Below are 24886 nucleotides of genomic sequence, written 5' to 3' on the forward strand. Positions count from 1 at the left end.
AAGTGTTCATAAAACATCTATAAAAATTTACCATACACTTGGCCACAAAGCAACACTCAACAGTTTAAAAGATTCAAGTCATACAGCACATGTTTTCTGACCACAGTGGTGATAAAACAGGGCCATAAGGTAAAAATTCATCAAGCTGCACAATTATGACTGACTCTTCTATGAAATATATTTTCTTTTTAATATGACATCCTTTTCTACTGCCTGTCACAAGATCCCTTCCATCACGTTTCAAAATATCTATGCTATTTTATTTAGCATAGTGTTTATTATTCATTCTCGTATGCACATCTCCAAAACCACGTTTTATATGGCATGTACTTTACATGTTATCCCAGGAAGCTTTTACACCAATCCAAAGAGATAAGTCTTTTAACTCCCATTTTACAGGTAAGAAAAGGGAGAGTTGGAATAGTTTAAAATAGTAACTTGCAGTGACCACTAAGTAGCACTGAGTCAGAACTGGAACTCAGAACTCTGATTCACGGCCTTCACTCTTTACATAATATGCTACCATTCGTGAGTGTCATTCCCAACTTTCTTCCTTTGCATTTTCCCCCCTAAACACCTGAGTAAAAATTCAACATCTGTTGAATACTTCCTATGTGCTGGGTTCTGGTTTAATTGTTGGCCAAAAGTAAATGAAGTGAACAGCCTCTCCCGGTAAAGAGCTCAGCTAGAGGGGCGGAGCCACGCAAGTTACAGACAGGTGTGTACCTGCCTCAATGCTCTCCTGTTTCCTGTGTCCTTCATGGAATTCAGCTTTATCATTTATCTGGTTATTTTTCTCCCTTCTCCTTCATTTTAAAAGCCCTCTGGATGACGGAAGCAAGTGTCCTGCCAAGCACATTCTTCTAATTCTTGGGGAATTCAGAGTGTTTCATAAGAGACCGGAAGCTTCCCAAATGGGGCAAAAGTGAGTCAAAGCCAGGGTCAGGGAGGAGTGGAGTTTACTTGGGCCACGAGAGAAGCCAGCTGATGGAAGATAAGTTTGGAAGGGCAGGGTGACCCTGGGTCCAGACGACAGGTTACATAACAGGGCAGGCCCAGGTATATGCTGGAGTGTCTAGGCAACAAGGACCTACTGTAAGTGATCAGCACTGATAAGATAAAAATGTTACTTCAAGATTGCTCAGGCAGTGATGTTTCAGAAAGGCTTACATTAGAAGATTCTGAAAGTTGGGAGGCTAGTCGAGCTCCAGAAACAACTACTGAGAACTCGTGTTTGAGGCACTAGACGTAAGGAAACACGGGCAGTTCCTGCCTGTGCAGAGCTCACAATTGACTGCGAGAGAAACCATGAACATGTCATGTGGGAGCTATGATTACACAGGTACACAGGGAGCAGAAGCCTGGGGGCGGGGCGGGGGGTATCAGGATTGGTGCTGTGGTTTGGAAAGGAAGACAGAAGGCAGGGATGTCACCGAGTTGGGACACTGGCTCTTAAGACGTATCTGCTGAAACAGCCAGCTCTGCGGAAATGGAAAGAGCACCGAGGGCCAGGGAATGGGTGGGGGCAACCTATCAAGATTATGGACCCAACAATGAGGGAGAAAGAGGAACCTGCTTTGAATGATCAAGCCAGAGAGGGGGTCAGCTCACTCTACTCCCAGGATCCTTTGGAACCTCCATCAGCTAAACTGCACAAAGCACAGCACAGGCTGGCAAGCAGGAAGAAGCTGGGAAACTAGGTTATGGGGACAGAAGATGGCAAATGGTGGCCTAGAAAGTGGCTAAAGATGTAACTGACTGGAGAGGGGCCTGAGAAATTCTGGGGCTTTCAGTGTCTTCTTTAGGCTTGGAGTTACACGTAAGCATACCATTGTCAAAGCTCAATGAACTGAACACTTAACAACTGTGCTTTTATTAGAAGTAAATTATGCCTCAACTAAAGAAATGACATAATCGAATTATTATACTTGAGGAGGGAAAAAGGGAAGACTAGAACAGTTAAGACTCAAAGAGGGAAATTAGACCCCAGGAAAATTTCCTAAGCATTCTGAGAAGCAAACGGTAACTGACACCCACTATTTATCAGACCCTGGGCTAGCCTCTCACCTATTTCACTTTATCTCCAGACCCACAATGTCCAGCTAAGCTAAGACAGTACTGTACTGATTAGACCAGAGTGGGCAATTGTGTAGACTGTGAGGGAAAAGATGTACAAGGGCTGGGTACAGTCCAGAAGGCAGAGGAAAAAAGGGAGGGAAGGAGGGCGGGAAGGAAGCAGAAGGAAAAGGAGGTGAGAGAAGTGCAAGAAATGCAGGAAATGTCGGAAGGAATTTCTTCAGAAACTTGAAAAATCAGAAAATTGGGTCCATCTCTGACCCCACTCTCTCTTCCACAAAGAAAGGAACAACACTTTTTTTAAAAAATCAAACTTAAGAAGTCAGAACTCTGCCATTAAAATATTTAAAAGCATGGAGAGATAAGCATCAAACTGTCACAATGCTAGCGGGAAGTTATACGCATACACCTACCGTGTAGTGTTATTTTGCCTCAGTAAACATGTGCTTTTCCATTATTTTTACCCAGTTATGTTTTTATCCCCAGTATGGGATCAGAGGGCAGTGCTGATGACAACTGGGTCCTGGTTTTGGTGGCACAGCAGCAGCCCGCACACCTACAGCCTGTGTTCAACACATCTACAGGGACAGCGTCCACCTCCACAGCCAACAGCTAGGACTGGGGACCTGAAGGTCTAGAGCGAGGGTAGGCACACTTTCCAGAAAGGACTAGATAGTAAACATCTCAGGTTTTGAAGGACGCAAAGTCTGTTACAAGTATTCTGCCATGTTGGCACAGAAGTGGCCTTAGTCAGTATGTAAATGACCAGTGGTGGACATGAGGCCAGGGGCCCCAGTGTGCTGCTCTCTGGTCTCCAGCAGTGGTTTTTGCTCCTGACACATATTCGAATCACTCGAGGGGCTCACTTGGGGGTGCCCAGATCTCACCACCAAGATTCCAAATCTGGATGGGGCCCAATTTTTTTTTTCATGCTACCAGGTGATTCTGATGTGCATCCGGGACTGAAAACAATTGTTGTAGAAGGAGAATTGTAGTCGCAGGAAACTGCTGGGATTTTTTCTTTTGTTTCGTGTGTGTAGGGTGGGGGAGTAGATGAAGCTGGAAGGAGTACTCAGGGTTGAAGTGAGACCTAGATTAAGATCAGAATTGTTTTCAACTCACCTGACAAGTTGGATGCTTCCAGGGCTTTGATGAAATGCTCTTTATTGGATGCTTTTGCGTGTACAGGCATTGGCCCACCCCAACGAGTCTGCCTCTTCCTCATGTTCAGTTAGGTGTCTCTTGGGGCTGGGCTCACAGTCCATAAGCCACTTTCTACCTAACCTCCTTTCTGGAACCATTCTCTATAGGCCCCTGCATAGTTGCGAGCCCTGTGGAGACAGGACCGGGTGAGGACAGGGCAGGCCGGGCACAGTCAGTCCCCAGTTGCCCCCCACCGGCAGCCACCCTCCCCATACCCTCTGTATCCAAGGCGCTGGGCCAACTGGGTGGCCTGCAAGCCACGCTTGCCTATCTGACAGAAGAAAATGAGATTGTCATCTTCCAGCTTCGGCTTCTCAGCGGAGTACAAAGCCTGGAAAGCAGCGGGCTCCATCTGCAGGGCACTTTCCAATTCAGACACTGGGAGGAAGAGTCAGAGGACAGAACGGAAAGTCGGAAAGTCGCAGTTTGGCGGTCTCAGGTTCAGAGGTTTTGCCTGGAAGGACTGGGTCCTGGTTGTCGAATAAATCTCGAGGGACCCCCAAAGCAACATGGCGGCCACCACCCCCAACCTCAAGGATAGGATGCCGCCGGCCTGCGCTGGAGGTCGGCCAAACCACCTGTGACCTGAGGCCGCTTTCTGGGGAGTGAGGAGAGGCGGGACTCCGCGGCGCAGCCTCGGGAGCCCCTCCCCGCCGCCTGTCACCTCTCAGACCTGAAGGGCCGGCTGGGGGGGAGGGACGGCAGAGCCTCTCCGCACCACCCTACGTGAGGCCCCTCGGCTAAGACCCCCTGGGTCCACCACGTGGCGGGCGCCCCCCCCAATCCGGTACCCGGAATATTGAGCGCCCCGGGGATGGTCCCGGCGGCCGCTTCCTCCCGAGACCTCACGTCCACAAGCCGGGCCCGGCCAGCAGCCAGGAGCGAGCGGAGTTCTGGGAGCAAGACGGTGGGTGCTGCGGGGGAAGGGGGCACGAATGCCTGGAGGGGCCGGCCTGCCGCGCTCCCACCCCGCACGGCGCCCCACAAGGTCGCACACCCCACCCCGCGGCATCCCAACTGGGAGGGGCACCTGTGGACTTCAGCCACGCCCCCCACCCCACTACACTCCTCCTGCGGGGCCACACGGAGGGCAGGACGCGACCCCAGGGCCCCCTCAGGTACCTGCAGCCATGGTGCGCGCGCGATCGCCAGCTGCAGGAATGCTGCCTGGCCGGCCCACGGGCGCCCGCATCTCTCCTGTCCCCCGGGAACAGAGACCGGAACCGGAAGCAAGGCATAGCCTCCCGCACCGGCCCGCAGCTCTGGTTCGCAGTGCAGCTAACACTCGCCAACCAGAGAAATCCTGGCGTATGTGACGACCCACTGGTCTGGCCCATGTACTAGAACTCGGAGTAACGAGCACAGGAGCAGCACACGGTGGAATCTTGGCCCAGCCCTCACTGGTCAAAGCGCAATGTGCCCCCTCCATCCCGCCCCAGGGGCCCAAAAAAGAACGGAAAACAGGAGACAACTGTGGCTCTGAATATTTTATCTTTAAAAAAAAAAAAAAAAAAAAAAAGGAAAGAAAAGGGAAAAAAGACACAGTCCCCAGGAAGGGGAAGATCCTTTGAGCCCCGGCCTGTGGCTCTCCCTGGCTCCAGAGGCTCCTGCATAGGCCTCGGCTGAGGGCCAGTCTTCTCCTCCTGGGGCAGCAGCCACTGCTCAGCATCCGTTCCCCAGCATCCTCAGGTGCACCTCTGACCTCCAGGGGAGGGAGAACCAGTGCAAGTTCCCGAGTCCCGGGGCAGCCGGAGCAGCACTGCTCAGCAGACCCTCTGCTGGCACTGTGAGCGAGCATTGGGCGACCCCCCACTTCCGTGTGTCCAGTACCCAGCATGGAGCCGGCACACGCACTGTGCGGGAGGGGCACCAGGGCCCAGGGCTGCGCGGTGGGGCTGGGCGAGGCTGTCAGGACACATCCATGTGTCACACCCCTGCAGGCTGCTACCACAGGGCCTCTGGACACACGCCTCTCAGCTCCCCCAGTCCCGTCCGTGCCAGAAGTGGGCAGTGAAGGAAAGGGGCCCAGGTTAGCCTGCTGCTCCTGGGCTGTCTGCAGTCCTGGGAACAGGGTTGTAGGGCCCACAGCCCCTGGATGCCTACAGCTAGTTGCTGTCACTCTTGATGACCACCTCCACTCCGTGGTGTCGCAGCTGGGCTCGCAGCAGCAGGTTCTTGTTTTTAAGATCTTCCACCTACCATGAGGAGGAGGCAATAAGGGGAGGGGTAGACGCGTGGCACTGACTTACTGAGATGTCCACCGCTGAAGGGAAAAAGATGAGAACGAAGTGCAGCGTCCCCAACTGGGCCAGAGGCTATGGGGTCGCAGGGGGCTGCACTGAGGGCAGGAATCTACCTGCTGTCGAAGCACGTCATTGTCCAGCTGCAGCTGGTCCAGCCCCTGCAGCTCTTCAGACAACCGGTGGTTACTCTGCCGAAGCTCCTGGATGTAATCGCAGGCTTTGGATAGAATCCCACCTTTGCTCTGCAAGAAAAAGCCAACAAAACGAGGAGTAGGATAAGACACGTGGCTTGCGTCCCAGAAGCACGCTCACACTTTGGACCTCGGTGTCCCCGGAGGAGCCTCAGACAGAGATAAGAAGAAAGCGGGGCCGTGAGTGCCCACTGGCGACCACATCTGGGAACAGGCCCAGGAGACAGAATTTGGGCCTCCCGCCCACCGCCAGGGTCCCGCCATGACCTGGCCAGACTTGGTGCTCTCCATGGAGCAGTCGGGGATGATCTTCGACAGCTGCACAATCCAGTTATTGATCTTGTCTCGGCGGCGGCGCTCCACTGTGGGGCAAAGTGGGGACAAGCTGAGCGGCGAGAGGTCCCCCTCTCAGACATCACCGCTGTCCCCGAGCCCAGCACCCCTACCTTCGTTATGCTGCGCCCTGCGTTTCTCATCCCGAGTTGTCCGGGGAGCTTCTGACTTCCTGACGACGGAGCCCAGGGCAGCCAGAGTGATGGAAGGTCAGAAAATAAGATTGGACTGTGGGGTCAGGAATCGCACAAGACTTGGCAGGGACTAAGACCACTCACGGAACTGAGAAGAGACAGGGTTACTCACGGGGAGTAAGGGTGGGTCCTGGGAGCAATGGAGCGCTGGCCACCTCCTTGCAACACTTCTTGTGGTGACATCATCACAAAGAACTGACCTGTGAGCGTGCAGGTGGGTGCCATAAGGACACGGGGCGAGAAACGTCACCCAGCTGAGGCCAAGGCCCTGGGACCCGCCCCTGACAAGAGAGAACTTCCTCCTGCTGGAAGGGCAGCCCCAGACCCCCCACCTGCGCAGGCCTCAGTGATCCTTAGGGGCCACGGGGAGCCCATGCCAGCCCCTCCAGCCAGCACCTCACAGCATCTCACCAGTGCCGGGAGGGGTCGCCTGTCCCAGCAGTGCCTCGGAGCCCTGGGTAGTGACCACAGCTGCTGTGCTCCCGGATGTCGTCCCTGCCGCCCCATCCCCCACGGCTGTGCTGGGGAAGTAAGTGTAATGCGTCTCAGCAGCTGTGCCCTCTGTGTCAACGCCATCGTCACTGGTGAATGCACCCTGGATCACCGCCTGCAAGGGGAGCAAGAGAACTAAGTGCAGTGACAGTCAGATAACCCCCCAAGGAACTGCTCTGTAGCGACCCTGAGGGAGAGGCATCCAGACAGGCACAGGCAGCCCTGGGGGCCTCGCCTCCTCCCCCCCCCCCCCCGCCCCCGTGCTGTTTCCCTTCTTCATTTCACTCTTCATAGAGCCAGTTCCCTCCCCCACCCATACCCCTGTACCTGGGTCATAGATTGAGTGGCAGGGTAGCCACTGATGGCACCAGTCCCCTCAGTCTGGCCATCCAGCTGCCCCTCGGACACCTGGATCACCCTGTACATCACCTAGAAGCAGGGAGGGGAAGAGAGGATGAGAGCGTACGTGTTAGGGCTCCCGGGGCCCCTCACAGAGCTTCTCGTGGATAGAATAAGAGCCCTTCAGGGACACAGACCCAGCCTCTCCCCCTCCTGCCCCCACACGGAGGTTTCAGCGTAGCCCTACCCCGTACCAATCTCTACTGCAAACGTCATGCTCCACCCCCACCCCCTAAATAGTCCACAGCTTCACCTCATCCTCCAAGCCAGGTCTCCCCTGACAGGTTCAACGACCTCCCTCAATCCCAACCCCCAGGAACACCTGCAGCCACCTGGCCCCCTCCCTTACCTGGCCCCCATTCTCAGTTCGGAAGACGTACTTGACGTTGGGATCAGGGAAAGTGGCGGCTGACTGGATGCTGGCGATAGCCACACTGGTTGGGTCTTCCCCAGTTGCCACTGCACCTGAATTACAAGAGCACAGGAGGTAGCCCATGGGAGAGAGAGCGGCCATGATGAGCTCTTGGTCCCAGCTCACTTCTGTTTCTACCACTCACCTTCCTGGATCTGCACTGTCCCCTCTTCCGTTTCAGCTGTTTTCTGCTGCCTGTTTGTGGAGGCATGGGGAGACATGGGGAGGATCAGGGGAGGAGTGACTGTAAAGCTCACTGGCCCAGTAACATGTGGCTCCCAAGCTCACTGGCATTCCCCACAGATCGAGGTTAGGTTAGAATCTACTGAGTGTTCCCTGCGGATGAAAGCCGAGCTAAGCACTGAACAGGCACCATCCTATTCAGTACCAAGAGCGGCGCTGGTAACACTACTTTCATTTTACAGAAGGGAAGGGCAGCCACAGAGCTAGTAAGTGATGGAGCCGTAACCTGAACCCAGGCCTGCCTGGCTCCAGAGCCAGTGCTCTGAGCCATTCTGCATTCTCTAGGCCTCCCGTCCCCCATCCCAGACCCTACCTCTTCTTCACTCACCCCTTCATCTCTCTGTGAGGGGGCACATCCGAGGAACTGGTCCTTCTTTGGAAGTCTTTGTATCTCCTGACTCACAGGCCTGAGTGCTAAGTCCTGGTAGAAATCAGGTAGTTTGCAGTGACTCTAGGAAACTGAAGAGCCTTCCTCCCAACCCCACCCCACCCGCCCATATCCAGAACTTAGGCTCCATGAAGACACAGCCAAGAACAGGGCACAATCAGCTTCCTCCATTCTGATGCTGGGGAAGGGGCTACAGTGACTGCAAAAGCAACTGTATAAACAGTGAACCAAGAAATGTCTGTTCTCAAACTTAGGAAGGGAAAACTTGAACCCCATTGCCGTTGGAAAACCCTCCCGAATTATCAATGCCACACTTGGCCCCCCGGGCCCCATTCCAGTGACAGGGCTCTTGTTTTGGGGTGTGCAGATTTATGTCATTTGTTATTGGTTAAAGATTCAAAAGCCCAAGTGTATCCTCTTCAAGCCCAAGTGTATCCTCTTCAAGCCCCATGTATTTTATTCACCGAGCCTAGAACAACAGAGTTGCTACAATGTTGCCATGACAACTCCAAATCAATGGAGCCTCAGCAAGAAGGGAGAAACCTCCAGGCCAGGGTTGGGAAAGACAAGGGACAATGAATGAGGGAGGAATCCATCCACAAAGTGCCTGCCTTAGGACCCTGACACCCAGCCAGGGGGCAGGAAAAACAACGGGTTGAGCAGACAGATGCCTCCAGAAAGAAACAGCTACATGGTACAAACCAATAAAATAAATCCCACATGAAAGGGTAACTTTTGTGTAAATTCTCTACCCATTAGGTCCCCCAAACCTTTCCTATCCAAGGAAAATCTTCAGCGGATGACCCTTGGAAAGCCCGGATCCAAGGAAAGTGTTAACCAAACAAAACAAAACAAAAAAGCAGAGGGAACTGAAAGTGAAACTGTCCGGAGGAAGTACCGCTGCAAGAAGCGCCCAGTCCCCAAGGGGAAGTGGCGCCGGCGTTGGGGACCACCTGCTTCTCCGTCCTGGAACCTGCGGGGACAGTGCCCCTCCAGGCTCGCGGCGCTGACTGCAGGAGGCGGCGATGAACGAGCGCCGGGCGCGGGAGGCGTCTCCAGCGCCCACAGCTGTCAGCCAGGGACAGCCGCCGAGGACAGCAGCCGGCTCGGGCTGCGCATCCACATCCTCGCGGGACGTGCGGAAGCATTTCCTGCGCACGAGGGGCACGCGACACCGAGAGCAGGAAGGGACGCTGGGCCGTGCACGCTCGGGCGACGAGGGCCCAGCGAGAGCCCTACTCGGTCCGGACACAAAGGGGCAACAGTCCCGTCGCGACAGCAGCCGGCGCGCAGACCCCGCCGGGGAGCGCGGCGGCGTCTCCCGCAGGCCCGCCGGCCACAGGCGCGCGCCCCGGCCCCGGCCCCGGCCCCGGCCCCGCCGAGCCGGCCGAGAGGGCGCCGCGCTCGGCCGGGCGCGCAGGGCGGGACGCGCGGGGCGGGCGCGAGTCGGCCCACAAAGCGGGTGGGAGATAAAGAGCCTGGCACGGCCCCTCCCTCAAAACAAAGGCTTCCCCAGGCGTCCCCAGACCTGAAACACGGAAACAGAGCCACGGCCGCCCTGTCTGGCCGGCCCACCCAGCCTCCAGCCTCCCGCGGGCCCCGCACTCACGGGCCAAGGCCGCCTCAGCCGCCGGTTCTCCCCGACAGAGCAGCCCCTGTCCCGACTCCGGCAGCTCCATGGACCGCTGCGCATGCGCGGCTCCGGCGCGCGGCCATGCAGCTGAGGGGCGGAAGTGCGGCTGAGGGGCGGAAGTGCCCCGTGGGCCCGCCCAGCCGGGAGCTGCTGCCCACTTCCCTTCGCTGCGCCTTGAGGGCTGCTGGGGGGAGCGTCGCGCGGGGGCGTGGCTGGGGCCGAGGGGCGGAGACTTCCCGGGAACCCGGAAGGATGACGCGAGGCTGCACTTTCGGCGACAGCTGGAGGGAGCCGCCTAACTGTGCTCCGCTCTTCCTGTTGGACGCAGCCGTTTCGTTCAGTTCCGGGAGAGGGAGTGAGGCCCGCAGAGATGTGGGCACGGGCGTGGCCGCCGCGCCGTCCTTACCGAGGCCGCCCGGGCGGCCAAGGGGGAATCGGGGCACGACGTGCAGTGTTTCCTGCTGGAGGCCAGGACGTGGCTGGGCGCGCTCAGGCCTGACCGCTGCACACAAACACCCCCGTCCCCGGGCCCCCAGCTTTTCAGGCTCAAGCCAGTGACGGGGACCTCGTTTCCCGTCCTCGTCGGTCAGCACCCGCCCTGCCCCCGTCGGGTTCGGAGGAGCGCGGCGTGACGGGACGAGCGGAGCCGGACTCCACGGGTCCCAGCCGCGTCTGCCGCGCGTTACCGCCCACACCGCTGGCAGGCCTTTGGGCTTCGTTAGCGTTAGTTTCCTCGACTACAATGGAGAGGCCAGTCCCCACCCGACAGAGCTACATACAGCCGAGGGCAGAGACTCCGTGCGCACCGGAGACCCAGCCTTCACTGGCGCGTGGGGAACGTTATGTAAACGCAGGTTTCTCTTCCCCATCTCCTGACCGCCAAGAACCCAGCTCTGGTTTCTAGCCACAGGTCTCCATGGCAACTGAGGAAGAGCTCACGAACAACAGGACGACAACAATTGGCCAAACTATGAAATTGTCATACCTATCCCCCGAGACTCGCATAAGAATAATGAAATTCCACACTGTTTCCATGTAAAAATACAACTTGTATTCTGAACCGTCACCCTGTCCTTAGAATGGGACTGGAGGCCCCAGCCTGCCTGGGGAAGCAATTCCCCTTCCCTGGAATAGAAGGAAATGACTCCAAAGGAAAAAGGAGATGCCAGACAGGCCTCTTCTTTCAAGGGACAGAGGCAGGGGTGGAAGGGGATAGACAGGGAGCCAGTCCCTCCAGCAAACACCGAGGTCTTCAAAGAGCCTGCTGGAGTCACTCCTACTCAGGGACTAAGAGGGCCAGCAGGGATACAGGGTCCAAGAACAGAACAAGCTGAGCAACCCTACAAGTGTTTGTGTGTGAAAGGCTCGGAGCTGGCCCTGTTCCCCACCCCCACGCTGGGGGCTTCCACGGAGAGAAGTTCACAGCCTCAGAGGAGGCAGAAACATGGCTGGAGTTCCCCCTTCAGTCTTCACTTTGAGAAGCCTCTTAAGTGTTCTGCCTGCTCTTTCTTCCCTCTGGCCAGTGACCTCACTCCCTAGGAACAGGACCTTTTCTTGGGGATCTCCTAAGGAATAAGCGCTTTGTGTCTGAGCCAAGTTCAGGCAAACCAACCGAGGCAGTGCCTCCCACAGTCAGAGAGAAGCTAGAGGGCCGGCACCCATAGAGGTGGGCTCCACAGCTGCTCAGGCTGCAGAAGTCACAGCTGGTCAGGGACCCATAGATTCAGGACAACTACTGTCCCCTTTGCCCAGTGCTCTGGCCGTCACAGTCCCTCGCCTTTCTCAGGGCTGGCCTGTGTCTCAAATGCATAAGTTCGACGCTGTGGGGGCAGAAAGGGGTGAGGGGGCTGGGCTTCTCTGGGGGGCAGGCTAAGCCGACTCCGGGATCCAGACCCTTCTGTGCCTTCAGATGGGAGCTCCAAGCAGCTAAGGGGCCGAAGGAAATGGGCAGGGGTCACGCTACAGGGGGAGGTTCTGGGGAGGACGCTGTAGTCCTCTCCCCCAGTACAGGTCTGGGTCCGCCGAACTCCCTGGGCCTCAGTCCTCTGTCGGTCTCGGGCCAGGGCCACAGCAGCATCAAAGGAAAGACTGCCCCCGTTCCTCCAGGAGGTGCGGGAGGCTCTGGACCCCCAAGCCCTCTCCCCAGGAGTCCCGTCTAGCCGGCCAGGCCTCGGGCATGGGTTTGCAGGAGCCACGTGGATCTTACTACACATTGCACTGGGCATCTTGGCAAACTGTGGCTTAGGGGGCACCACTGGCACGGAGCGCACCTGTTGGACCTGAACCAGGGTGGCAGCCAGGCGCATGCTCACACCACCGGCTGGGCCCAGGAGACAGGGCCGCAGGCTGCAACCCTCCGGACTGGGCTGCCCCTCAGGCTCCATCTCCTCGGGCCGAGGTGGCTGTGGGGCTGCCCGCTCCATCTCAGAGGGCTGGGCGTTGCCCTCTTTGGCACCGTCAACCTCCAGGGACTCTCCACAAGGCCCTTCAAAGAGGAAGTCGTCTTCTAAATGTTCTCCTCCAGCCATCTGGTCTCCCTCCGCCTCTCCGTCTCCACTCTCCCGTTCCTTGCTGACCTGCCCCACTCCTCCTTCAGCTGATTCGTCTGCACTTCTGCCGTCTTCACCATCTCCTTCGTCTTCTCTTGCCCCTTGGTCCCCATTCTCCCTCTGTCCTTTGACTTCTTCCTCGTCCTCTCTGCCTCCCTCAGCCTCTTGTTTGTGTCCAGCTCCCTGGCTGTCATCAGCACCTCTGTCCTCCGGGGCCTCGAGCTCTGGGTCCCTTTCAGCTTCTACCTGGGCTTCCTCTCCTTCCTCAGCCTCTTCCTCTCGCTCAGTCTTCCTTTCCTTCTGGTGTTTCCCCTGCTCCCCTCCTGTGTCCTCCACACCCTTAGCTTCCTCCAGACTCTCCTCCTCCTGCTGACCCTTGGGCTCCTCGCCCATGGCCTCTGTGTCTTTCCCACTCAGACTGACCATCACCTCCCGGCTTCCCCCAGCCTCCCCTCCGTCCTCACCTGCCTCTGCAGCCTCTAGCTCCCTCTCTGGGCTCCCCTCAGCCTCCTCCCTGACGTCCCACCTGCTGCCAGGCTCAGCCTCCTTGTCGTCCCCAACTTCCCCGTGTGCCTGCCGTCCCTCAGCCTGCCCTGGAGCCTCCTGAGTCCTGCACCCTGTGGCCTCGTCCTCCAGACTGCCGGGACCCTCCCAGGCCAGCGTTTTGGCCCCCAGAAGGGGACTTAGGTCATCGTAGGCACTCAGAAAGACTTCCTCCCCATTTTCCTCCTCTGCTTCAGGCCCGGGGCCAGCAGAGTCCAGGGGACAGCAGCTGGGAGCGAGGACAAACTGTGCCTCATCCAGCGACAGGTCATCCAGGGGCGGCTCCACAGAGAACTCCTCCACCTGTGGGCATAGCACTGTCTGAGGACCAGCTGGTCCTGCCTCCCCTGCGGCCAGCTTACCGCCCGCAAGCCCGGCCCAGCTCCTCCTCACCTGAGGCCCAGCTCCCAGGAGCTCCTCCAGGTAGCTCATCCCAGGATCGTCCTCCCCGGGGGAGAAGGCTGCTGCTGTAGTTCCTGCCTTGGCTGCCGCTCCATCCTCCGCCCCCACCCACTCGGGCTCTGAGCTGCTTGAGTCCTCGAGGAAGGAGAAGGAGTCCTGCACCTCCTGAGACAGGCAGTCCTCCAGTCCCGCGGCCACGTCCTCTGGGTCTGAGCCAGCCAGGGGGCTTGGGGCAGGACTGGCATCTGACTTCTCGTCTGTCGGAAGAAAGGTAGTCCCAGGAATACAAAGGTCAAAGCCCTTCCTAGCAATTGCTGCAGCGTGGGCCCAGCACCGGAACTTTTGGCTCCCAGCTGCCGTTACTGGGCTCCCACCAGGTGCCAAGCACCATCTATGCATTTTTCAATATGCTGTCTTACCTTCCACACAAAACCAGCCTATCGGGACATTTATCTCCATTATACATATGAGGGAACTGAGACTCTGAGAGAGAGTCAACACTTTGTCCCAGGTCACATAACAAGTAGCACAGACGAAATCTGAACCCACATGAGCCAACTTCACGGCCCACGTCCTTACCCACTGCCCTGTATGCCCCAGCACTTGTCACCAGTGACTCTTGAGGAAGTGGAGTCAGAGCAAAGGTCAGACCACAGCTCTGCCACCTCCCACCTAAATCAGTAACGAATTGCTTAATCCAAGTCTCAGGTAGGTCCTGCTGCTGTAACAGGATAACACCTGTGTCACGGATTATGAGAAAACGAAATAAGCTGACACCTGCAAAGCCCTTAGCTCAGCACTCGGTGTGTGATAAGCCCTTGATAAATGTCAGCTGTTAGAGTTAGTGTGATGACTGTTATTCCCATGACGTAGTGCACGTCCCCACCTTGGACTCGATGACCCCTGACACAGACCCCACCCTTGGGTAGATGACCGGTCCCCTCTCTGTGGGTTTCACACAAGTTCAGACATAATAAATATCACTGGATCCCCCAGCCTTGAACCAGGGAGCCAGCTGAAGTTACCCACCCAAAGCCCGAGGCCTGCGGCTTCCGATGTCCCCAACGTCCCAGGTCCACCTGGAGTTCTAGTCCCCTCTCCCAGTGCTGGGCGGCCCCTGGGTCCTCACCTGGGGGCCCAGGGCCAAGGCCGGGGCCGGGGCCGGGGCCAGAGGCAGGGCTTGGCCGGGGCTGCAGGGCAGGGCACTCCAGGCCGCGGGTGAGCCTGGCCAGGGCGACGTTGGAGATGATGTTTGGGGGCACGCTGAGGATGGAGCTGATGTGCAGCGGGAGGTTGACGTTGTAGGGGTCTGAGATGTGGACACCAGCACAGCGCTCCGCACGGCTGCTGCCTGCAGCACGGATCGCTGACCGCCCCGCTCGCGGCGTGCCGGGCTCAGAGTTGCTGCTGCCCGGGGCCTCTGCGTCCGGCTCTGGCTCACCGTCTGCTGCCTCCACAGACTCACTCTCCAAGCTCTCAGGCAGCAGCGGGCTTGGCCGGGGGCTGCTGGCTCCCACCAGCCCCTCTGGCTCTGCGGAGGGGACAGAGGTGGGCGACAGCCCCAGCTGCAATGGACCTGCACGCCTCAGGAATGCTCCCAGCTCCCTTGGCCACTCCAGCAAACACTCCACAGCCAGCAGGCCCAAGGTCACCTGCCTGAACTTACATACCAAGGACCCCTTTCCCTGCCTGAAGATAGTCACGGGCCGTGACGCCCACACCACTCTGTCTCTGCTTGTTCTCGGGACACCCACAGAGGGGCAATGAAGTCACCACTGTTAACTCAGCACCTGGCTTGGTGGCTGGTATGTAGCAGGCGCTCATTACATAGTTTTTAAGTTAGTGAGCACACTTGGCCACATACACACACACACACACACTCACACACACACATGAATTCACAGTGATCTTGTTCATAATACTGTTATGCCCTTACAGACACCCTCACAGACACGCTTCCACACAGGTGCTCACAGGCCCGTGCTGTTAATAACACAGCACATGCACGCACGCACATGCACACATGGGTATACGTGCACACACACACGCAGACACACAGGAATGCACACCTATACTCACCATCACCGGCCGCAGCCATAGCACTCAGTGAGTCCATGCTCTTGGCTGGCCGCAGAGTCCCCTTATCGGATTTGTCATCTGCAAGGCAGGGACAGCATAGAGGCAGGGCCTGGCCCCCCCACCCGCGCTGCAGCTCCCCCATACCTCCCCAGACTTACCCCTGTCCTCAGCCCCCCGCGGAAGTTTACGCTTGGTCTCATGGCCAGAGCGACCCAGATTGAAGATCGATCTCCATTTCCGGACCTTCAAAGACCCTTTCCTCCTGGAAGGGATGGAGAAATCACTGGGGTTGGCACCTGGCTGTCAGTGTGGGGCAGGAGGGTCCAGGAAGGAGGCCTTACTTGTGTTCGGCGATCTCGATGATAGTGTGGTAGGGCCGAATCTGTGGAGGCCCATCCCCAGCCTGCAGGACGCTCGGCAGCTGGTAGGGCAGGGACCTGGGCATAAGGTCCTCAGGGCTGCCCGACGCCCGGGCCCCTGGAAGGGACCGCCATCCGATATCCATCTCACCGCCTTGGAAAAGAAGAGGGATTGACCGGCCAAGAACAGAAACAAGACAGGGCTGCAGGCACCCAGCTCATCTACCTGCCCACTCACCCACTACCAGGCTACGGGTATGCCCGGAGAGCCCTGTCTGGCCCCTCAAGAGGGAGTGAGCTTTCCAGGACAAATGGCCAGGAGATCCCAATGACACTGGCCTGGTGGGCTGGCGTGACAATGATCAGTCACCAGCTTGAGAGCCAGGATGGCGATTAAGAAGTCAAGCTATGCCCAGACCGAGAGCAGCCTGCTCCAGTCCTGACTGCACCATAGTCTCTCCAGGCCCTCTCCCTGAAGAGGTGGCCGGAAGCACCACCTCCCTGCAAGGCTCGGTTTCCTCATCTGTAAAACGTGCAGACTGAACTAGAGCCCCTTTGAGGCTTCCTATGGCTCTGACTCGACTCCCAGACGGAAGTGCTGATTTGGCAGGAAGGACACTCACTCAAGAGGGCAGGACCCCCAAAGAGCTGCTTCACGTGCGTGAGGATGAACTCGACCACGATGGACTGCACACGCACCTCCATGAAGGCCGCCGTCCCATTGAAGCCTGAAGCCTCTATATCCTTAGACCTGTGGAGACGTGGAGTTATTCTCCCCCAGCCCCACCACACTGCCTTCCCTGAATTCTCCTTGCACATACTTTACACCCTTTCCCCTGCATGCCCTTAGAGCCATCTCCTTCTCTTAAACCATATGCACGATTCAAGTCTCAAATGCCACTTCCTTCAGGAAGCCTTCTTGGACATCCTCGTCTCAATTAATTTCTACCTTCTCGTACACCCAGGGTGCCTTGTTTATAATGAATATCGGGATTTCTCACAATCTGCCTTGCACCATAAAGAGTGATATGCAGGCCAGTTCTCCAACAGACTGCAAGATATTTGCCCAACAAACACTTGACGAGGACCTGTCCTGTTCAAGTCCCTGAGCTCGGTGACACTGTGATGATACTCAAAGGGCTGCCCATAGGGACTTTGCCCACACTCAGAGCAGGTTACGGGGTGAGCGCCACCCCACTCAGGGTGACCCTGCACCTCCGCGTTTCTCACCGGGCTCCGCGAGCTCCCCTCTGCCCTCTCCAGTGGACCCACACAGCCACAGCCCTCCCGGAGCCGTCCCCACACACTGCCCACCTCAGCAGGTTGGGAGCCCACACGATGGCCAGGTTGCGTGCGTGCATGTTGGTCTGAGCGCTGAATGAGGCCATGTGCACCAGGTGACGCATGAGGAACTCCAGGGTCCTGCAGAAAGGGGCACCACGGGCCAGCGGGTCACACAGGGCCACACAGGGCAGGCGTGGGGCTGGGGCCTGGGAGCTGGCGCCAGGAGGAGCGTGCGCCTGGGCTGTGTAGAGGCGTCAGGGTGGGGTGGGGGGCCACACACACCTGTAGTTTGGGACGGGGAGTTCCCGAAGCACTTCTAGGATCTTGACCAAGCGCTCGGGCTCCAGCTGCACTGCCACAGCCTCCTGATTGGGGGTGGTTCCAGAAGCCGGAGTCAGTGCTGCAGCACTGGCCCTGCTTACTGCCTGGAGCTCTGAGCCAGACTCTCTGACAGCTGGGCTGTAGCCCAGTGTCCCTGCCCCACAGGAAACAACACACACTGGCAGCAGACGGCTCCGATCTGGGGCACACAGACCTGGCGCTGAATCTGGGCTCTGCCACTTAAAAGATCTGTGGCCCTGAACAACTCGTTGCCACCTTGTGCTGTAGTCCTCTGTGGATGGCTCTCTGTCACTGGACTGCAGCCATGCCCCCCACACACACACCGTGGGTGCCCCTGGGCATGGCTATTCCAAGGCGCCCTGGGAGGCCACGCCTACGCAGGTTAGCCGCGGTGGGCCACCGGCGGCCACAGCGGTCAGAGCTCCAAATACTGCCACACTCAGTAAAGTTCAACTTGTGGTAAAGGTTCCTTCTGGACAGCATTTTTGTCACGTTTTCTTACAGATGGTCAACACACAAGCAGTTCATGGAGAGTTCTAAAAAGGGTTCTCATTCCCTTAAAAGTAGAGCCCCCCCCAGTGTCACCCCTGCATATGGTTGGGAGCTCAGTCCAGGTGACTTCCAAGGGCCTTGGGGCTCTGACCCCCTGGTCCCTACTCCTTCCCCCAGTGTCACCCCTGCATGTGGTCCACAGGCCTTAGGGAAAGGATGAAGGGGAGGGGTGGGGAGGGCACAGGCAGGGGAGAGGAGATTCAGGGAAGGGGTCTTCCCCAGGGATGAGTCCCTGTCACTCAGGATCACTGGACACACCTAGGATGTCAACCCCGGAGCAGCCCCCCAGCCGCTGAACTCACAGCGAATTTGTCGTAGAGCCGGTAGGTGAGCAGGGGGTCGGGCAGCTCCCTGAAGTAGGCCTTGCACAGCGAAGACACGCAGTGGATGTCCTGCAGGTACACGTCTCGCCGCAGGTCTGGCTTCCGCTCAGCCTCGAACTCCTGCCTGGGGAGGTGCAGACACTCAGGGAGGGTGGGCGTGTGTGTCGCATGCAGAGCGGAGGTGAGGACACAACTGCATGTCCACGGGGACGCCCGTCAGGGCTGTAGCTGCAGGTGTGAGTTGCGATGTGGGGTCTGTAGGGGTGAGTGGGAGAGGGGGATGAGCCTGAATGTGTCCTGGGTACCTGTAAGATGGGTGCGTGTAACTCTTAGAAGGACACATAAGTGTAAATCTTCGTAACCTTGCTTTAGGCAACAGTTGACATGAAAAGCACAAGTAACCAAAGAGAAAATAAATTAAACATTAAAATCACAAGCTGTTGTGTGTCAAGACCACTGTCAGGAAGGTAAGGCCCGCCCACGAAGTGGAAGAAAGTATGTGGGACTCACAGATTTGAAAACTGTCTAATGTCCAGCATATTAAAGAAACTCTTACCGTTCAAAAGAGGCAAATGACCCAATTTAAAAATGGACAAAGGATTTGAATAGACATTTCTCCAAAGAAGATATACAAATGGCCAAAAAGCTCACAAGAAAATGCCCACGTTTCCCTAGCTACTAGGGAAATGCAAGTATAGGTAAACTGTCACTTCACTCCCACTGGGGTTGCTATAATAAAAAAAGACACAGAGTAACAAGTGTTGGCAGGGATGTGGAGAAAGTGGAACCCTCAGACACTGACGGTGGGAACGTAAAATGAGGAAACTGCTATGGAAAAAGTGTGGCAGTTCCTTTACGAGTGCAGCGTGGAGTTTCCATATGAGCCAGCAATCCCACTCCTGTGTAAATACTCAGAGGGTGAAAGCACAAGTCCACACAAACTCTTGCACATGGACGTATTCATAACACCAAAAGGTGGAAACAAGCCAGGGAGCCATTAACTTGTGAATGGATAAACTAAACGTGCTGAAGCTATAAAACAGGGTACCACTCGGCCATGAAAAGAAATGAAGCATTGGTATACATGATAACGTGCATGAACCTTGAAAACATACTACGTGAAAAAGTCAGATACAGAAGGTCACAGATGTCTGGTTGCACTTGTGTGAAATGTCCAGGAAAATCCACAGAAAGAAGTTGGCCAGTGGTGCCAGGGGCTGGGGGGAGAATGGGGAGTGACTGCTGATGGGGGTGGGTTTCTTTCCAGGGTGATGAAATGTCCTGGAATTAGATCGTGGGGATGGATGTGTACCTGTGAACATACTAAAAGGCACAGAATTGTACATTTTGTAATGGTGAATTTTATGGTTTGACGATTATATCTAAATTTTTTTAAAAGCTGGGTGGGTGTATGTGGGCGTGGAGAGGCGTGTGTGTGTGTGTGTGTGTGTGCAGGGCGCTGGCTGGGCCTGGGGCGCCTGGCCCCCCCTTTCCTGGAGCCCCTCCCTGAGACAGCACGCAGCATCTTTGTCCCTCCCCACCCACCAGCCCCGCCCCCCAGCTCGTGGCCACCTGGCCACAGCCCTGCCCGCACTGCCTGACTCACCGGAGCTTCTGGATGTTGGAGGAGACCCCTGAGAGGCGGTAGATGCCGTCCACCACTCCGTGCTCCTCCACAAACTCTGCACAGCTCCTTAGCACCTGGGGCACTGGGGACACACGGGGCAGAAGAAGAGAAGTCAGAGCTTTGGGGGTCAGAGATGGCGGGCCTGCAGGATGGAAGCATCAGGAAAGGGGGTTTGGGGACACTGAGGGTGCAGACCATGGAAGAGAGGCTTGTCCGATTCTCAAGGGGCATCGGCTCCAACCTGCCAACCCCACAGCCTCTGCCTGTGGGGTCTGCAGCCTCAGCATACCGCCCCCCCACCCCCACCCTTTGAGGGGCTCACTGCCACGCAGACTCTCCCTTCCTCTTAGAATGCTCTGCCCTGTCGAGCTGAAACTCATCTCTCTGTGATTCCTAACTGCTACTCTGGAATCTTTGCAGGGGCAGCAATCTGGTTGGAAGGGGACTGACTCAAGGTGAGGACCTGTTGTTGAAAGTGCATTTACATAGCGTTCTACATAAGGTAAAGGAACAGGCGTAGTCCCACCCGCAGTGGAGCAGGGCTGAGGAGAGCGCTGTGAGACTCCCCCTCTGGAAAGCAAGTGCATGGGCGTTAGTTCTGTCCTAGGAAGGTACACAGAACAGTGACAAACCTTCACTGAGGTCAATTCAGGAGAGAAGCGTCTGTGTGCCACGCACTATGCATTACGTACCTAGTAGTGCCCATTTTGTAGACAGGAAAACTGAGGATCAAAGGTCTGAGGGACCAGTGTCACCCAGTTAGAGCCAGGAAACAATTCCAAGAGCTCGAAAAGCAGATTATGAGTCCCAACACTGGGCCCCCTCCTCTGTTGCTAGACTGTAGCCTCCCTAAGGACAGAATCTAAGTATGGCCCATCTAGGTGGTCCCGGTGTAATCTGACATGGTGTCTCCTATAGGGGAAACCCTGAAAACCATGTATGGAACCCCATCCCCACAAGGCCACACAGCTATTTCCAAAGCACGTCCCTGCTTTACATCTTTTGTCTTACACACACCCTGCTCCACCTCAAGCTTCACTGCTTATCTTCCAGATACACAATAAAATATAAACTCCTCAGCGTGATATAGAACACCCTTCACAAATCAACTGCAAACTGCCACTCCCTCTGCAGCCCCAACCAATTCCCCAACAAATCGCCCCATCCAGCCCTTGGCAAGTCCATGAACAAGCCTCAGGACCATCACTCCTGTTACTCGGCCCTCGCCTGGACTTGTCCACCCCTCTGCCTGCGGGTGTGAGGGCTGCCACAGACCTTTGTTGACATCTGTGTCAAAGTACTCATTGCCCTTTGTTATGATTAGTTTCTTTTTTGTCTATGCCTTTGGACAAATAGTAACATCCTCCACAGCACCCAGCACGGGGCTGACACTGAGCCTGTGCTCAATAAATGGTTACTAAATGACTCAGTGAATTAACCAATCATCTCTGAGGATTGGTGACATCACTGGAGATTTAATAGAGACGACTGCCTAAGATGAAACATTGAGTCCTCCTATTAACTGACACTCACCAGTCATCTTTGTCAGGGGTCAGTGTCAGAAAAAGCGGTGTTTCTCCTAAGCCACCTGCTTTTCTTTTCTTTTGGGCTTTATGAGGCTCCCACCCGATTGGGGTTACCTCTACTGGCATTGCCAGGAAGCTCAGAGCCCACGGCCAGAACCCGCTGAGACGCATTTCTGGGTCCTGATCTTACCCTTCCTCCTGTTTTCCTGTCAGCTCAGTTCCTTCAGTCCTTTACTCTTTTTGTAAAGTTTTGGGGTTTGGAAGTCATCCATCCCAAGTTCTTTGTGGAATTAAGATAGAAACACGGAATGGAGGAAATAGTCCATCCATCAACCAATATTTTATCCACCTCGTATGACCTGGTGTCCACACCCTAACCCTCCTGCACTCCTGACTTGGGTAAGACAAGGAAGGCTCCGAGGGTACGAAAGTGAAGGAAGTGTTCGGTCTTAGGCCTGCACAAGCCCACTGTGCACACGCACAGCCTTGAGCACCTCCTTACCAGAGGCACCTCACCTAGGGCAGGTGCACAACCTCAGGGGACAGCTGCCTTGGATTGGGCACCCCAGCTTCGTCCTGGCCCTACAGGTCACCATCTGCCCCTTCCAGACCTGTGCCCTTTGCAAGGGCCCTCCTGACCTGACCACCTTGCCCCGAAGGCAGAGATGGGGTGGCCCTTCCTTGTTGAAGCTGCTCTCCTGTCATGGGCACCTAATGCTACACCAACTCTTGGGCACCACGTGACTCGTAAACAGTCTGCTGTCCCCTAAACCCTAGGTCCTTTTCGCAACCAAGCCAGCTAGATCTTCCCCACCCCGTCCTTGTCTGTTGATTTTGAACCTCCAGAGAAGACTAAAGAAGGCATTCGAGCAGAGCCACTAAGGACACAGGTCAAGGAAATGGGGAGGGATAACAAGGTCGGAAGGTGGGGGGGTCAACGCTAGAGATCAGACAGTTGGGGTCAGACATACAAGTTAGAGACAGGGTTGGAGTGGCAGAGTCAAAGGGGTGGAGAGAGACATCAAGGAAATTGGGGCAGGTCAGGGGAGAGGCCTAAGCTTAGGGACCTGGACAATCAGAACTCTGAACAAGGTGTTAAAAAGAGGTAAAGATTAGGGAAAGGAAGAACTCAATACGTGTGGGGCGTGGGGAAGGACGAGAGCAGAGAGCTGATGGGACAAAGAGCTGGGAGAAGACGCTGAGATAGAGCCAAGGTGTGAGGATGGGGCACCCAGATAATCAGAGGGAAAATGAACGAGAGACCGATCTCCATGCCAGGACTTTCATTTCTGCTGGGCCTCGGGATAGAGAAGCCGTCACCAGCCTTCCCTGTCCTTCCACTTTCCACCTGTCAGTGTCAGGAAGGGCTGGGGTGGCGGGCGGAGGGGAGAGGAGCTGCACTGGGCTCCAGCGTGCACCGTTACCAAACCCCTGGGCTCAGGTGCAGTTCTGGGAGGGCAGCAGGTGCTCCTTCCCCTCTGGGATGCACTGGGATCAGGGCCAGGCCACCAGATGTCTATCCCTGGTAGAGAACAGGGCCCTGACATGCAAGTGTGCAGACCGAGGCCAGGACGGGTCAAGGAGCGGGTCTGTGCTGGATATGGGCTCAGTGTTTCAACATGAGCTTGGAGGGCGGGCCATGGGGAAGGGCAGCGCCCGGGAACAGGCTGCACTGGGTTTGCAGAGAACTGGGAGGAGAACGTCAGCCCCAGTGAAGCCATGTGCCCTTGGCCGGGAGTCTTCACTGTCAAGGGGAGGCCCCTGTGATGGGTCGCCCTACACCGGGTGGCTGGGCTTTGCCCTTTGAGAAGCACAAGGTACCAAGGAGCTGCTTCAGCTGTTCAACACTCTTCCTTGGGGCCTGGGTTTTCCCTTAACTGAGGCCAGTAGGGATGGGGGCCTCTGGGTGGGGAGAAAAGGGGAAGAAGGTGTCTGGGGATACAGGGCGGGGCTACGAGCAGGAAGTGAGCCGGGAACCACCATCACCCCCTCCGCTGCAGGCCACAGCCCAGAGCAGAGCAGAGGACAAAGAGGAAATGACAGATTGGGGTGGGGTGGGGGTGGGGGAAGAGCGGGCCCTTCTCTGGGAGGAGATCAGTGTGCCCAAGACAAGCTGGGCTGGGCCAGGATACCTGCATTCAATTTCAATTCAAGTCAAGAAATGTTTTTGAGTGGCAACTTGCTCCAGGCCAAGCACAGAGTGGAGTAAGCCTGGACTCTGGGCCCTGGTCCTCCTGAGTGCCAAGCCCTCCAAGCCCCCCGGGAGGAAGCTGGGCCAGCTCCACAGACAGTCCCCACACCACCCTCCTTTGCTCTCCCCACTCCATCTTCAAAGCAGGCCTCAAGCCACCTCTTACTCTGCTGGTGCCCCCATTTCAGCAGTCTCTCCCCTTGTCCTGCACTTTGACCCAGCTTCTCCTTTGTGCCGGGACACAGGAGAATCGTGGAGAGTGGGGAGGGGCTGTCCCCACTCCTCACCCTCACCTGTGGTGGCAGAGGGCTTGAGCCCCTTAACCTGGTCCCTGGACACTCTTCTCCGACTATGGTGCCAGCCTCAGACTCCCGGGGCCCTTCTGTCTCCTCCCGTTCACCCCAAGGACCATGGGTTGGCCCTTCTGCCAGCCATCTCCTGACACCGTGCCCTCAGCCTCCCTCTGCTCCCCAGTGGTCCTCCCTCTGATTCTCCTACTTGTTCTGGGTTCCCAGTCTCTCCATCCTCACCCGCTCGGCCTCCCTGTACCCTCCCAGGCAGTCAGAGGGGAGCGGCCCTGCCTTCTTCACTGAGCACATTTCCTGCCTTGCCTGATGGGTGGCAACCCCAAGCCACTGCCCCTTCTCCATGGGCACCTGGAGGTGCTCGTGTCCTCAGATTCGATGGGGGGCTAGAGAAGCTCCGCCCCTCCCGCCCGCAGTTCTGAGGGGCCCCTTACCCTCCTGGCCCGAGTGCTGCAGGTGCTCCTGGAGATCACACCCAAACACCCGCTCCTTCGAGCTGCCCTTCTTCTTTCCTTTCTGCCGAGACTTCATGGCTGGAGCCCCAGGGCTCTGGCCCAGCTGCCTCTGTCCCCCAGGACCTTTGCCCTCTACCAGTCCCCCATGGGATCCCAAGCCAGCCTCTGGGCTTGGCCCGGCCCCAGGGGGCAGGGCTCCCAACTAGGGGTGGAGGGTGGCCTGGCCACGGGTAGCAGCTCCTGCCTCTGGGGCCCTAGACGCACGGAAGTGGCTATGGAAGAGGAAGCTGCCAGGACCCCGGCAAGAAGCTGCGTCTCGTGGCCGACCTGGCACTCGCCCTTCTGGCCCCACAGCCCTGGGGGGCAGGAAGCTGTGCAGCTCCTTAACCCGCTTCCTGTTAGAGCATCTTTGCAACCACACAGGCTGGGGGGGGGGCGGGCAACTGACATTCAGATCCTCACCCACGCCTGGGACTTCCCTCACTGGCCGAGGGGAGGTGATGTCAGAGCTTTGCGGGGGGTGCCGGTGCCCGGGGTCGCAG

The 24886-nt window shown here is 56.9% G+C and overlaps 3 protein-coding genes across 7 annotated transcripts; all 3 read right to left on the minus strand.

Moving 5' to 3' along the window:
- Nucleotides 1-3209: 3209 nt before the first annotated feature.
- TSTD1 (thiosulfate sulfurtransferase like domain containing 1) lies at nt 3210-4537 on the minus strand. Of its 2 annotated transcripts, XM_033093655.1 has the most exons (4): nt 4402-4534; nt 4071-4193; nt 3495-3657; nt 3210-3407 (listed from the first exon to the last, which is right to left on the minus strand). In XM_033093655.1, exons 1-4 carry the CDS (start codon nt 4469-4471, stop codon nt 3356-3358), a joined length of 408 nt encoding a protein of 135 aa, XP_032949546.1. In that variant the 5' UTR covers nt 4472-4534; the 3' UTR covers nt 3210-3355. The 2 variants fall into 2 exon arrangements, with proteins under 2 accessions (XP_032949546.1, XP_032949547.1); XM_033093656.1 differs by lacking the exon at nt 4071-4193 and having other exon boundaries at nt 3220-3407; nt 4402-4537.
- A 216-nt stretch (nt 4538-4753) lies between these two features.
- On the minus strand, nt 4754-9921 carry USF1 (upstream transcription factor 1). 3 transcript variants are annotated; one of them, XM_033093658.1, is made up of 11 exons: nt 9784-9921; nt 8115-8207; nt 7689-7738; nt 7481-7596; nt 7060-7161; nt 6652-6847; nt 6353-6440; nt 6160-6218; nt 5981-6075; nt 5636-5764; nt 4754-5474 (listed from the first exon to the last, which is right to left on the minus strand). In XM_033093658.1, the coding sequence occupies exons 2-11, from the start codon at nt 8120-8122 to the stop codon at nt 5385-5387; spliced, it is 933 nt and encodes a 310-aa protein (XP_032949549.1). In that variant the 5' UTR covers nt 8123-8207; nt 9784-9921; the 3' UTR covers nt 4754-5384. The 3 variants fall into 3 exon arrangements, with proteins under 3 accessions (XP_032949549.1, XP_032949550.1, XP_032949551.1); XM_033093659.1 differs by lacking the exon at nt 9784-9921 and adding an exon at nt 8945-9034; XM_033093660.1 differs by lacking the exon at nt 9784-9921 and having other exon boundaries at nt 7512-7596.
- A 149-nt stretch (nt 9922-10070) lies between these two features.
- ARHGAP30 (Rho GTPase activating protein 30) lies at nt 10071-24755 on the minus strand. 2 transcript variants are annotated; one of them, XM_033093654.1, is made up of 12 exons: nt 24324-24755; nt 19847-19949; nt 18220-18360; nt 17306-17388; nt 17054-17161; nt 16363-16490; nt 15722-15893; nt 15539-15642; nt 15381-15458; nt 14431-14832; nt 13293-13558; nt 10071-13202 (listed from the first exon to the last, which is right to left on the minus strand). In XM_033093654.1, the coding sequence occupies exons 5-12, from the start codon at nt 17143-17145 to the stop codon at nt 11571-11573; spliced, it is 2874 nt and encodes a 957-aa protein (XP_032949545.1). In that variant the 5' UTR covers nt 17146-17161; nt 17306-17388; nt 18220-18360; nt 19847-19949; nt 24324-24755; the 3' UTR covers nt 10071-11570. The 2 variants fall into 2 exon arrangements, with proteins under 2 accessions (XP_032949545.1, XP_032949544.1); XM_033093653.1 differs by having other exon boundaries at nt 18220-18364; nt 24324-24698.
- Nucleotides 24756-24886: the final 131 nt, after the last annotated feature.

This window comes from Rhinolophus ferrumequinum, chromosome 22 (assembly GCF_004115265.2).
Source record: "Rhinolophus ferrumequinum isolate MPI-CBG mRhiFer1 chromosome 22, mRhiFer1_v1.p, whole genome shotgun sequence".
In the NCBI taxonomy this organism is placed as follows: Eukaryota; Metazoa; Chordata; class Mammalia; order Chiroptera; family Rhinolophidae; genus Rhinolophus; species Rhinolophus ferrumequinum.